Source organism: Callorhinchus milii, unplaced genomic scaffold, assembly GCF_018977255.1.
Source record: "Callorhinchus milii isolate IMCB2004 unplaced genomic scaffold, IMCB_Cmil_1.0 Scaffold25, whole genome shotgun sequence".
NCBI classification, from domain to species: domain Eukaryota; kingdom Metazoa; phylum Chordata; class Chondrichthyes; order Chimaeriformes; family Callorhinchidae; genus Callorhinchus; species Callorhinchus milii.
In genome coordinates this window covers 6,436,108-6,450,391 of record NW_024704766.1, presented here as the reverse complement: position 1 = coordinate 6,450,391, position 14,284 = coordinate 6,436,108, and the positions used below count along the sequence as shown (strand labels likewise).

The following is a 14,284-nucleotide window of genomic DNA, read 5'->3' as shown; positions in this document are numbered from 1 at the left end:
TTGCTTTTCCGGGGATAATAAAAAAAACTTTTTACAAAAAAACTAATAAATTTGGTCACTTCAATCCACACAATTGGCTGCCGGGTTTCCCCACAAAACAAACAGTCAATTGACATAACATGTAGGAGCAGGAGTAGGCCATTCGGCCCTTCGAGCCTGCCCCGCCATTCAATCATGGCTGATCTTCTAATCTATCTCCAGCTAATAACCTGACTCTGCCTTATCCCCATATCCCTTAATCCCTTTTGCAATAAGAAATCTATCTATCTCAGTCTTGAATAGGTTCAAGGACTTAGCGTCAACAGCCCTTTGGGGTAGTGAGTTCCATACATTCACTGCCCTTTGAGAGAAGAAGTTCTTCCTCAACTCAGTGCGAAAGGGCTGCCTCTGATTTTAAGGTTGTGACCCCTGGTTTTAGTTTCTCCAACTGGGGAAACAATCTCCCACTATCTACTCTGTCATTGCCCTTTGATGATCTTATAGGTTTCTATAAGATTCCCTCTAATTCTTCTATATTCTAGAGAATATAGGCCCAAATTGTTCAGCCTATCCTCGTAACTCAACCCCTTCATCCCTGGTACTAACGTAGTAAATCTACGCTGCACCCCCTCCAAGTCAAGTACATCCTTCCTAAATAAGGAGACCAAAACTGGACACAGTATTCCAGGTGTGGTCTCACCAGGGCCCTGTACAGTTGCAGCAAGACTTCCCTACTCTTATACTCTAATCCTTTCATAATGAACCCTAACATACCGTTCCCCTTCCTAATTGCTGCTGCACCTGCAGACTAACTTTCTGTGATTGGTGTACAAGGACACCCAAGTCCCTCTGGACGCTAACACATTCCAATCTCTCCCCTTCTAAAAAATAACCCACTCTACTGTTTTTTCTACCGAGGCGGATGACTTCACACTTCCCTACATTCCAGGCAGAAGGCGAAACCTTGGGCAAGTTTCCTTACTCCACACAGAGCCTAATAATATTCCCTCCAAAACCAAAAACAATAATAAATTGGTCATTTTCAATCTACGACTGTTTGTGGGACATTGCTGTGCGCAATTGGCCGCCGCGTTCGCCCACAAATATACAGTCAATTCACTTTACAGTGTGTTCTGTGAAGCGCTTTGGGACGTCCTCCCGACGTGAAAAGTGCTATATCAAATGCAAGGATTATTATTATTATTATTATTCTGCAATTGACCTTCCGGTATAGTCCGTGAAGCACTTTGAGACGTCTCGAAGACGTGAGAAGGCGTGATATCAAATGCGAGGATTATTACTATATTGCTATTTTAATATTACTTTGTTATTATATTGAGTAATAATGAGGGGGAGGAGCCTCTGACGCAGAAACTACAACTCCCAGGATGCGGCGCGCGAGCTGCGCACGCGCACCAGCGCCCGCTCGGTCACCGCCGCGCAGGCGCACTGCGCTCGGGCCTATCGAGCCTCGAGCTTTCCTGGCCCGTGTCTCCCCCCCACACCCCCGGGTTTGAGCTGCCGCTGTGACCGGGGCCCATGTCGGGCCTGACCGCCGTGCCGCTGCTGGTCAACCTGTGCAGCTCGCTGCTGGGCTGCCTGGCCACCCTCACCCTCATCCCCGCCTTCAAGGAGCATTTCATCAGAGCCAGACTGTACGGGGCCGATCTCAACAAGACCAGCAGCCAACAGATGTGGGTCACCGACTGGGGGGCAGCGACGGACAGGGGCAGGGACGGGGGGCAGGGGGGCAGGGGGATAGGGACAGGGGGGCAGGGACAGGGGGGCAGGGACAGGGGGCAGGGGACAGGGGGACAGGGACAAGGGGACAGGGACAGGGGGGCAGGGGACAGGGACAGGGGGGGCAGGGGACAAGGACAGGGGGGCAGGGGACAGGGGGCAGGGACAGGGCAGGGGACAGGGGGCAGGGGACAGGGGACAGGCGCTTTATAAATGGAATCTTGTTGTTGTTGTTGTTGACAGGGGCAGGGCAGGGGACAGGGACAGGGGGGCAGGGGACAGGGGCAGGGGGCAGGGACAGGGAAGGACAAGGGGGGCAGGGACAGGGGACAGGGACAGGGGGCAGGGACAGGGGGACAGGGACATGGGGGGCAGGGGACAGGGGCAGGGACAGGGGACGGGGACGGGCAGGGGGACAGGGACAGGGACAGGGACAGACACAGGGACACAGACACAAGGGGACACTAAAACGGCACAGAGACACTGACACACTAACACAGGGCACAGAGGCACTGACACACTGACAGAGGGCACAGAGACACTGACACAGTACAGACACAGAGCACAGACCCACTGACACAGGGCAGAGACACTGACACACTAACACAGGGCAAAGACACACTGACAGAGGGCACAGAGACACAGTATAAGGAAACACAGCCACAGGAGCATAGCATCAGGGCACATACACCAAGACACAGACACAGGGCACAGATTCAGGGACACAGGACAGACACAGATACTTGGGACACATATCCCTGTGGGTCAGTGTTTAGAGCACTCCCTTCGCAAGCGAGAGACCTGGGTTCGATTCCCAGCAGGGCAAAATGTTTGGGCAAATTTTCTTGCTCCACACGGCTCTGTTTACCAGCAGTAAGTAAGAACCCGATGGTTAGTCGATTGGCAGATCGCTTTTCCGGGGGTAATAATTCCTTAAAAAATAGTAAATTGGTCATTTTCAATCCACAACTGTTTGTGGACTGATGTGCGCAATTGGCTGCCGCGTTCCCCCCACAAACTATACAGTCAATTCACTTTATATTCTGTGAAGCGCTTTGAGACATCTAGAAGACATGATGAGGCGCTGTATCAAATGCCAGGATTATAAGGATTATTATTTACATGGAACTTCTGCTCATCTCTCCCACAGCCCAGAATCCCAAGGAGTGATCAGTGGCGCCGTCTTTCTCATCATTCTCTTCTGTTTCATCCCTGTTCCGTTCCTGCACTGCTGGGTAAAGGAGCAATGCACCAGCTTCCCCCACGATGTGGTGAGTATCTCGCACACACACACACACCATCTCTACTTGTTTGTGGTGAGCTGGTTCTGATCAGGTTAAAGATCCTGTGGCATTCTTTGAAAATGGAAGGGAGATTCTCCCTGTGTTCTCCAGCCTGCAAAAATGATCATTCATGGTCACTGCTCTGAGCAAATTGGCTGCTGCGTTCACCAGCAAATGCAGCCATTACATCTAACATTCTCCTTTCAAACAGTCTCATCCGAATCTGTCATTTCCACCTGAACAAGGAGACAAAACATTTGGTTACTGTCTCATTTGTTAATGTCTCCCCCAAAACCTTAGACACATTTCCTTAATCCACACGCCTCTGCTTACCTAGCAGGAATTGGGAACCCGGTTATTAGTCGATTGGCGGATCACGTTCCCTCCAAAAAATAATAATAATTTAGTCACTCAATCCACGACTGTTTGTGCAACATCTGTATTAAAGGTGTCCATTTTTGTGTTATAATCTTAACATGGATTTTGCTCCCAGTTTGTACAGTTGATTGGGGCGCTGCTCGCCATCTGCTGCATGATATTCCTGGGCTTTGCTGACGATGTCCTGAACTTGCGATGGAGACACAAACTGATGTTGCCGACCATGGCCTCCCTGCCTCTCCTCATGGTCTACTTCACCAATTTTGGCAACACCACCATTGTGGTACCGAAGCCCTTCCGCTCCCTCATGGGGCTCCATTTGGACTTGGGTATGTTTGAGGATTATCAGCAGGATTCCTATTCACTTCCCAGCATCATTGTGTTTTAACAGCAAAACTAAACTAGGAGTTTATTCTGGTATAACTGTATCCTGTTACCATATTCAATCCTCCACTGTTTGTGCGACGCATTTGTGCGCAATTAGCTGCTATCTTTTGCCCACAAAATACAGTCAATCCACTTTACAATGTATTCTATGAAGCGCTTTGAGATGTTTCAAAGAAACGATAACAATAACAAGATTCCATTTATAGAGCGCCTTTCACGTCGGGAGGACGTCCCAAGGCGCTGTACAGTTGGGTCGGGACCCGAGTATTGGAGAAATGGTCAGGGTGAGGGGAGGGAAGAGAGGGAGCGAGGAGGGGGGAAAGTCAGGGTGAGGGGAGGGAAGGGAGGGAGCGAGGAGGGGGGAAATGGTCAGGGTGAGGGGAGGGAAGGGAAGGAGCGAGGAGGGGGGAAATGGTCAGGGTGAGGGGAGGGAAGGGAGGGAGCGAGGAGGGGGGAAATGGTCAGGGTGAGGGGAGGGAAGGGAGGGAGCGAGGAGGGGGGAAATGGTCAGGGTGAGGGGAGGGAAGGGAGGGAGCGAGGAGGGGGGAAATGGTCAGGGTGAGGGGAGGGAGGGAGGAGGGGGTAGAGAGTCGAGAGGGGAGCTAAAGGCTGAAGGTCAAAGAGAAAGGTCTTGAGACCGGCCTTGAAGGAGGAAAGGGAGGAAGTGGCGAAGGCACTGGGGATAGAGTTCCAGAGCCTCGGGGCTGAGAGGCTGAAGGCCACCGATGGTAGGGCGGTTGGGGCGGGGGACGTGGAGCAGACCGGAGCCAGAGAAACGGAGGGTACGGGCAGGTAGGGGGATAGTAGGTCGGAGAGGTAGGAGGGAACGAGGCTGTGAATGGCCTTGTAGGTGAGGATGAGGATCTTGAATTGGATCCTCTGGGGGATGGGGAGCAGTGGAGGCGAGCGAGGGCGAGGGTGAGGGCGAGGGCGAGGGTGAGGGCGAGGGTGGGAGTGATGTGGTCGCGGTGTCTGGTGCGGGACAGTACACGAGCTGCAGAGTTCTGAATGACCTGCAGTGTGGAGGGAGGGCCGGTAAGGCCAGCGAGGAGAGAGTTCCCATAGTCCAGCCTTGAGGTGATAAAGGCGTGGACCAGAGTTTCAGCCGCGTGAGGCGCTGTATCAGAGGGAAGATTATTATCGTTGGTTAAAAGGAAGCAAGTTATTTAAATCCACTGGATCTAAGTAGCTAATGATTATTTCTGGATAAGTTCTGAGGCCAAATGGGGAATTAAAAACATCTTCATTCTCAGCGTCATTCACACCTGTAGGATTAGTTCAAACTGGTTCCAGATTTTGGAGAATTCAGACAGACACTTCCTCTTTAAGAAATTCCTGTGTCACTATGTTATGCCAGTATACACCCCATGCTGTGTAGATCAGGTGCAACTTCCAAGGGAAATTATATTTCGAAGCGCAAATTTATGATCTGATATAAACCAGTTTGATTTTTTTAAAAGGAACTCTCTTACAATTACTCAGCAACTTGAGACATCCTCCCGACGTGAAAGACTTGCATTTGGACTTCAAAGACATACAACAACTTGCATTTATATAGCGTTCCACACAGACCACTTGAAATATTTCAAATGTAATTTATCGTTGTTGTTACTATATACAGCTTGTCCAATTTTTTCCTTTGGTAAAGACTTCTGTCTTCTTTCAGGAATCCTGTATTATGTGTACATGGGAATGCTGGCAGTGTTCTGCACCAATGCCATCAATATTCTGGCAGGCATCAATGGTATTGAGGCTGGGCAGTCGCTGGTAATTGCCTCTTCCATCATCGTTTTCAATGTAATCGAATTAAATGGTAAGCTGATCTTTCAAACCTTGCAGTGGGAAGGACGGTGCAAAGTTTCGGTACTGTGTCGGTGCAGTGGGGATCTGAGCTCGGGCTCACTGATATGTTGACATTCTCACCCAAACTAAATAATAATATTAATAATTTGGTCAGTCAATCTAAGACTGTTGGGACGCTGCTGTGCGCGATTGGCTGCCGCGTTTCGCCCACAAAATATACAGTCGTCCCACTTTAACGGTATATTCTGTGAAGTGCTTTGAGGCATCTCAACGACATGATAAGCGCTATATCAAATGTAAGGCATAAGGTTAAACTAATGTGTCAAATTAAGCAGGAATAAGGAAAGCAGGGATAAAGTGAGAGGAGGAAAATAAAGAGGAGTTTTTTATCAGGATTTTAACTTTAACCAGGATTTTTGAGTGTTAGCTGCTTAGTTGCAACATACATAAGGGAATAAATATGTTACATTTATAAGGAATTAGCTACGCTTGCAACCGAAGGAGATTTCAGTGATACCACTCACAAACCATTTAATGACATAAATTCAGTGTATTTTTGGGGGGAGTGGGGGGAAAAGAGATTTAATTCAAAAAATGTGGCATTAAATTATTTTTCACCACTCTCTTCCCTCTCTCGGTCTCTCTCCCGATTTCCTCTGTCCCTACTTTGTTGCAGATTACCATGTGTAACTCACATGTTTGGATCTTAATTAAAGCATTTTTTAATAGGAGATGTCCGGCAAAAAATATGCCCATGACACTTCCTCATGCAAGACCTTTCCGATGATGTATAAATCATGTCTCTACATCAACCGGTTATTGCGTTCTTAGCGGCAGACAGACAGATATTTTGTCTTTATTAGTATAGAAGATAAATTAGCCATTGTCTCGTTTGCTCCCATGTATTTTCTTGCTTGTTTCCTTTTTAGGGGATTACAAGGACGATCATTTATTCTCCTTGTACTTCATGATTCCCTTCTTCTTCACCACATTAGGTCTGCTGTATCATAACTGGTAGGTCAACATTTTGTTTCAGAGCTGTTGCCTCGGGGAGTCAACTCCCAGGTAAACGCCCATCTGACCCAATCAGGTACCCATTAACTTGGGGTGTGTTGTGTTTAGGGTTGTGCTGACATTTCTCTTTTATCTTCAGTGATGCTCCCTGTCTGTCAGTAATTGCGTTAATCTTATCAGTATTGTCCAGGATTGGGACTTCCTCTCGACATGAAAGACCCTGAGTAAATGTAATTTGTTGTTTGTTGTTATCCTAGTGTTTCGTGCACAAAATATAGACAATTCACCTTACGGTGTATCTTGTGAAGCGCTTTTTGAGATGTCTCGAAGATGTTATAAGGCGCTGTATCAAATGCGAGGATTATTATTATTAATGTGCTGTGGCAAAGCCATTTTTGATCTTCATTCCTCTTTGTACACAGGTACCCATCTGGTGTCTTTGTGGGCGACACATTCTGTTATTTTGCGGGAATGACCTTTGCCGTGGTGGGAATCCTCGGGCACTTCAGTAAGACCATGCTGCTGTTCTTCATCCCTCAGGTGCTCAACTTCCTCTACTCATTACCGCAGCTCATCCACGTCATTCCCTGCCCCCGGCACCGGCTGCCAAGGTAAGCCCACATTTAAATCTGCAATTTACCACGTTTTAAATAGATAATGCAGTAAACCTCACATAAGTCAGTTGGGAATCATACATTTATTATGGTCCCAGCGCCTTGGGGTGTCCTCCCGACATGAAAGGCACTTTACAAATGTAATTTTGTATTGTACTATGACTTATGCAAAGTATGCGTTACGTCAAACTTACAAAGTTAATTGTAAGTCAGATTCTACCTGACCCAAAGCTTGGGTTCAAAAACCCCTGACTGTCAGCACCTTGGGATGTCTTTCTGATGTGAAGAGCAATAAACAAGTGTAATTTGTTGTTGCAGTAGAGTGAACTCAAGGTGAGGCGTTAACTAACACATGGCAGTAAACGGGCATTAAGTTCACAGTGGGAGTGATGTTCTTTCTCTTCTGTTCCCACTCTCCAGACTGGATCCTGCTACGGGAAAGCTGGGCATGAGTTACTCAAAGTTCAAAACGAATGATTTGCCTAAACTTGGATATTTAATCTTAAAGGTAATCATTTTAAATTAATATATATTTTGCCTACATATGTGCGTGTGGTGAAACAAAATCCTTGTCTGCGTGAATTGAAGGATATAGTCTGAATGAGAGCACCCTATCAACAAAAAATGTATTGATTCAACTGTGTATAATAATAATGATAATCCTTGCATTTGACATAGCACGTTATCATGTCGTTGATGCGTGTCAAAATGCTTCACAGGATATACTATGAAGTGAATTGGCTTTATATTTTGTGGGTGAATGCGGCAGCTAATTGTGCACAGCAGTGTAGATACATATAGATATTGAACATTAGCATGGCTGCTCATATCCTAAGAAAGCCATTTATGTGTGTTAGTTACACAGAGTTACTTACACATAGATATTTTACCTTAAGAAATCGCCCACAAAATACAGTCAATTCACTTTACAGTATATTCTGTGAAGCGCTTTGGGACGTCTCATAAACCTGATAAGGCGCTAAATCAAAATGCAAAATTGCCTGGTTCTTCCAAGCCATACTCGTCACTGGTTATATCAGTGACTGGTTCCTAAAGGTTTGTGTGATTGTGCTCAAGATGTGATAAAGCACTATATCAAATGCAAGGATTATAAATCTGTTCAAACCGAAGTGCAATGTTTCCTGCAGGTGGCCGAGACATTCCGGGTCGTGAAAGTGAGGCACGGAGTTGGAGAAGACGGTGAATATATCGAGTGCAACAACCTCACGCTGATCAATTTTGTCATAAAGCTGATAGGACCCACCCACGAGAGAAACCTGACCATTATACTTCTGCTCATCCAGGTGAGAGGCACAGCAGGCACCTGACCCTCTGTTCCTTCTGACTCACTGTTCCCCCTCACCCTCCGCTGATGTGAAGACAGGAGGCAGGAGACGGTTTGGGGAAGGTTTTTATTCAGTGAAGTTTGCAGTAAATTTAAGTACTGAGAGACCTGGTTCTGTGAAAATTGTTAAATTGCTCACAAATGTCCTGATTCACAGTATATTCTCAGTTGAATCAGATAGTAAGGGGAGAACTAGAGGTCACTGTAAATTGGATCTTTTGATGATATCCGCTCCTTTGAATTCATGACATCTCTCTGTGGTCTGCAATGCCATAGGCAGTGGTGTAGAGTGAAATTAAAACTGATGTGCTGGAAATCCAGACATCTTGCATTACTCTATGGAGCACGATAGAATCCCTGTTTTCATCAAGTTTAAGAACTCAATCACTCCTCGCCAGGTATTGTGTTCTCTTATATCAGTTTCAATCTCTCCTGTTTCAGGTCATTGGAAGTGTATTTGCTTTCACGATTCGATACCACTTCGTCCGTTGGTTTTACGATGTCTGAATTCCCTCTGCGAGCACTTGAATGGATTCTTTGCACTGATGGAATGTCCTTTCTCTGGGTCTCGGTGACACTTGAGCACCTATCGGCTGATCTAGGCCAGTGCTGGGGACTTAGGTTCTGGCTTCTGCACTTCATTGCTGAATAATGTTGCTGAAAATGAAGTTGGTAGATTTGTTTTTGCTTTCTGTTTCTTTTTCAATAGAGGAAAACAGATGATTGTTTTTACGGTGAAGAGAGGGACAATCAAGCTCATAATATTACCCTTTTGAAGAATTTAAGAAGCAAGAGACACACCTTAAAATGACTGTATGTCATTTTAACTGGCATTTTAACTGTATGGCTGCCAACGTTACAATAATTAAATTCCAAGTAAATTGTCCTTTATCCAGTGTTTCAAACCAGTCATGCTGGATGGAGGACAGCATTTATTAACCAGAGATATTGAATAATTTTATTGATTCATGGTTAAATATTATGAAGCCAAATCTGCGCTTTGCTGTTTGCGAAGAGGAGAGGCACATTGAAATTTTAAATATTTTTATTGCAGATTTGCGTAAATCTTAAAACAAAAACCATACTCTTCATTTACACAATGGATCATGATCTGCACTGACCCTGCATTCAATGTGCTGGATATTCACCTGTTTTAAAACAAATAGGAATCATTCATTGAAAGATTGCTTGACATGCAATTTATTCAAGTACTATCCTACATATTTGGAACTTGTGATGTACAGTAAGATACGTTTAGCAATACTGTGCATCATCCCACACCCACCAATTAGAACCCACTTATGGTGAACATAATCAGAGCCTTTTCTAGTTCCATGCAACACATTCAAATTGAAAGTGAATAATGATGCATTTTAATTCCCATATTGGATCTTCAGCAGAAGAAAAGATTATCAGAGGAATGGCAATAATTCCTTCCAAATAAATAAAAATAATTTGGCCACTATCCATAACTGTGGGATTGTTGTGCGCGATTCGCTGCTGCATTTCGCCCACAAAATATACAGTCACTACAATTTACAGTATATTCTGTGAAGCGCTTTGAGATGTCCCAACGATGTGATAAGCGCTATATCAAATGCAAGGCTTATTATTAATTGATTGTGTGCGTAGCTTTGTCTTACACAGGCAGCATCATTCCATTACTGCATAGTTAGCCTATGACACGCCCGAGGTTTTATCCCAAGATCATGCAATGTGAAAAAAGTTTTTTTTTCTCTTCCCCTCCGATTGATTTCTACGGTAGAAATTGGTGGGAAATGTTCAAAAGGGACAGTCAAATAAAAGGTATTTGTTTCTGATCAACACTGTTTACTTGAATCATAGGTTTACAACATTACTGATAATGACGACGTATATTTAATGTCATGTCGATTTGGGGTTGTGCACAGTTCTGATTCCTGTAACATCCACTTTCTGGACGGAATATCATGTAAGATTCTGTTTATACTCAACTCAAAGAGACAAGTTGTGTGAAAATTGTGGAAAATGGTCTATCTCTCACACTTATCATCCTTATTTGCACTAGTGCATCGACATGACTAATAAAAATCAGAACAATTAACTGCGTATAACCAAATGCCTGAGACTGGTGTTGAAATGTATTTTCAGGGGGTTATCTTGCATCTGACCCATGTTGCAATTGACTTTGGGAATATTTGGTTCTGTTATTCAATAGAGAAATAGAATAGAGAGCCTTTACCTTGATGAGAACCTCCAGCAGAGATCAGCTTTACAACTAGCCAAGATAGCCCCAAGATACACTTTGGGTCAATAACTTTGTACCATCTTATCGTCACATTGTGAACATGGTGTTGCATAAGATTCCCCAAACCGGGTGTCCTTTTGATATGTTTTGGGTGTATACGGGTTACTCCCCACTACCGGTTTCAAAATGTAATCCCCAATGTGAGTGGTTTCACGAAGCCTATCCTGATTTCTCTCTCCGTCGCGGTACAATTTGGCAGCCAAACTAATGAATGAAGTATTGATCAAAGTGAAGTGCAACTGGATATTATTTTAAAAAATAAATATGTTGTGTGTACAATGTATATATATGTACAAGTGAATCAGAGAGATATAACTTGTTTGTTAGAATTTATCAAATTGATCAATTAAATAAAAATTAACATATGCAGCAAAACAAATGGTAAGAATGCAATTAAATTTTGCATGAGTCATGCCCTACTTCATTACGATGAATAGGTCTGACATACCAATGAACGTTTAATGCATTTGCTCTTTGTTGTAACCTAATGCATAATATTCGAATCAAGGTTACTTGCCAGGCACCAGCAACGCTGTTAATGTTTTTTCAATGTCATTTAAACCTTGAGACATTAAAGCGTTAGAACGAGTTCCAGTCTGTTGTGGTGCTTGTAACGAACTGCACTGTTTGTTTGGTTAGTGGATTTGTTCTGCTTTGGGTAGTTCTTGCTGATGTATCTCTGCCACATTGCCCGCCTCCCAACCATACCTTACCCCAGCCGTAGCCGAAATACTCGTCGGTGCGTTCGACGCCTCCTGACTCGACTTTTCAAATGCCCTCTTCGTGGTCTCCCGAGCCACCATGCACAGGATCCAGCTAATCTAAAACTCCGCCACCCGTATACTCACCCGTATTAAACTCTGTACCCCCATCACACCAGTTCTAGCCGGGCTCCACTGGCTCCCTATCGCCAAATGGATCGATTTCAAGATCCTCACACTCGTTTTCAAATCCCTTCATGCTCTGGCACCTCCCTGCCTCTCCGACCTGCTTACCCCCCAACCCACTGCTTCCGATCGACTGGTTCCAGCCTCCTGTTGTCTCTCATACCCTCCGTTCCACCATCAGTAGCCGCACTTTCAGCCACTGCTTCCCGAAACTCTGCCTTCACTGCTCCCCATCCCCCAGAGGATCCAATTCAAGATCCTCGTCCTCACCTACAAGGCCATTCACGGCCTCGCTCCCTCCTACCTCTCCAACCTACTATCCCCCTCCCTACCTGCCCGTACCCTCCGTTCCTCTGGCTCCGGTCTGCTCCACGTCCCCCGCCCCAACCGCCCTACCATCGGTGGCCTTCAGCGTCTCAGCCCCGAGGCTCTGGAACTCCATCCCCAGTGCCTTCGCCGCTTCCTCCCTTTCCTTCTTCAAGGCCGGTCTCAAGACCTTTCTCTTTGACCTTCAGCCTTCAGCTCCCTCTCGACTCTCTACCCCCTCCTCGCTCCCTCCCTCCCTCCCCTCACCCTGACCATTTCCCCCCTCCTCGCTCCCTCCCTCCCCTCCCCTCACCCTGACCATTTCCCCCTCCTCGCTCCTCCCTTCCCTCCCCTCACCCTGACCATTTCCCCCCAATGCTCAGGTCCTGACCCAACTGTACAGCGCCTTGGGACGTCCTCCCGACGTGAAAGGCGCTCTATAAATGCAATCTTGTTGTTGTTGTAAGACTCAAAACACTCTGGTGTATTTGCCCCTTTCTCTGTATGCAGTAAGTTGAGTCCCTGTAGCTCAGTGACTGGAGCACTCGCCTCGCAAGCGAGAGACCTGGGTTCGATTCCCGGTCAGAGATAAACCTCAGGCAAGTTTCCTTACTCCACACATACGCCCGATAATAATCCCTCAAGAAAAAAAATAATAAATCGGTCACTTCCACCCACGGCTGTTTGTGGGGACGCTGCTGTGTGTAATTGGCCGCCGTGTTTCGTCCACAAACAGTGAATTCACTTTACAGTATACGCTGTGAAGCGCTTTGCGATGTCGCAATGACGTGATAAACCCTCCAAAACCAAAAACAATAATAAATTGGTCATTTTCAATCCACGACTGTTTGTGGGACATTGCTGTGCGCAATTGGCTGCCGCGTTCGCCCACAAATATACAGTCAATTCACTTTACAGTGTGTTCTGTGAAGCGCTTTGGGACGTCCTCCCGACGTGAAAAGCGCTATATCAAATGCGAGGATTATTATTATTATTATAAGGCGCGATATCAAATGCCGGAATTGTTATCATTGTGAAATCAGTCACAGTTCGCTGTGGGGTTTCTGTGCGCACTGCTCAGGCGGAACCTTTGCTCCGGGTTACGAGTTCCCCCGGACCCCCCGGCAGCGCTGCACTGCCCGACCAGGGCCAGCGGGAGCCAATCAGAGTCATCGGAGAAGCTGATTGGACAGCCTCGCCCCGCGATCCTCCCGCTGATTGGCCAGGTCTCCCGTCTGCTCCCTGCCGCTGATTGGTCAGACCGGGTACGTCACACAGTTTAAACATTGCTTCTGCTCTCTGACTGTGTCTCACTCTGTCCTTATGTCTGTCTGTCTATGTGTGTCTCTGTCTGTCTCTCTCTCTCTCTGTCAGTGTGTCTCCCTCTGTCTGTCCCTATGTCTGTCTGTGTCTCTCTCTGTCTGTGTGTCCCTCTGTCTGTGTGTCTCTCTCTGTCTGTGTGTCTCTCTCTGTCTGTGTGTCCCTCTGTCTGTGTGTCTCTCTGTCTGTGTGCCTCTCTGTCTGTGTGCCCCTCTGTCTGTGTGCCCCTCTGTCTGTGTGTCCCTCTGTCTGTCTGTCTGTGTGTGTGTCCCTCTGTCTGTCTGTGTGTCCCTCTGTCTGTGTGCCCCTCTGTCTGTGTGTCCCTCTGTCTGTGTCTCTCTCTCTGTCTGTGTCTCTCTCTCTGTCTGTGTGTCCCTCTGTCTGTGTGCCCCTCTGTCTGTGTGCCCCTCTGTCTGTTACCCAAATTTTTTAATTTCTTTAACGTTTAGAGCAAATATAAATGTGCTGTGCACAAAAATATTTTATGTAAAGATAAAAAAATATATTTTACATTAAAATATTTATATTTTACATATATTTGTGTAAAATATATATATTTGCTGTAACATATGTGTTATGTAAAATATATATAATATAAACAAATATAAATATACAGATGTATGTATAGCAAATATATTACACTTAATGTATATTTTATATGAAATAAAAATATTTCAATGTGTAAAATTCAGAGGGTATAGTTGTTGTACACTATATGTAATGCAATATATAATGTACAAGTAAAACATTATATAATATATTGATATTAATATATCAAAATATTGATGTGAATTAGAAAAAAAAGTTAAAGGCACAAACTCACCTCCACCTGTCTCTCTGTGTCTCTGTCTGTGTGTGTGTCTGTCTGTGTCTGACTGTCTCTGTGTGTCTGTCTGTGTGTGTGTCTGTCTGTGTCTGTCACTGTCTCTGTGTGTGTCTGT

The 14,284-nt window shown here is 45.6% G+C and overlaps 1 protein-coding gene across 1 annotated transcript; it reads left to right on the top strand.

The window, feature by feature from the left end:
• Positions 1-1,425: 1,425 nt before the first annotated feature.
• dpagt1 (dolichyl-phosphate (UDP-N-acetylglucosamine) N-acetylglucosaminephosphotransferase 1 (GlcNAc-1-P transferase)) lies at positions 1,426-11,419 on the top strand. The gene is made up of 9 exons (XM_007912280.2): positions 1,426-1,673; positions 2,870-2,990; positions 3,496-3,709; positions 5,434-5,580; positions 6,500-6,584; positions 7,007-7,195; positions 7,619-7,706; positions 8,347-8,502; positions 8,985-11,419. Exons 1-9 carry the CDS (start codon positions 1,519-1,521, stop codon positions 9,048-9,050), a joined length of 1,221 nt encoding a protein of 406 aa, XP_007910471.1. The 5' UTR covers positions 1,426-1,518; the 3' UTR covers positions 9,051-11,419.
• Positions 11,420-14,284: the final 2,865 nt, after the last annotated feature.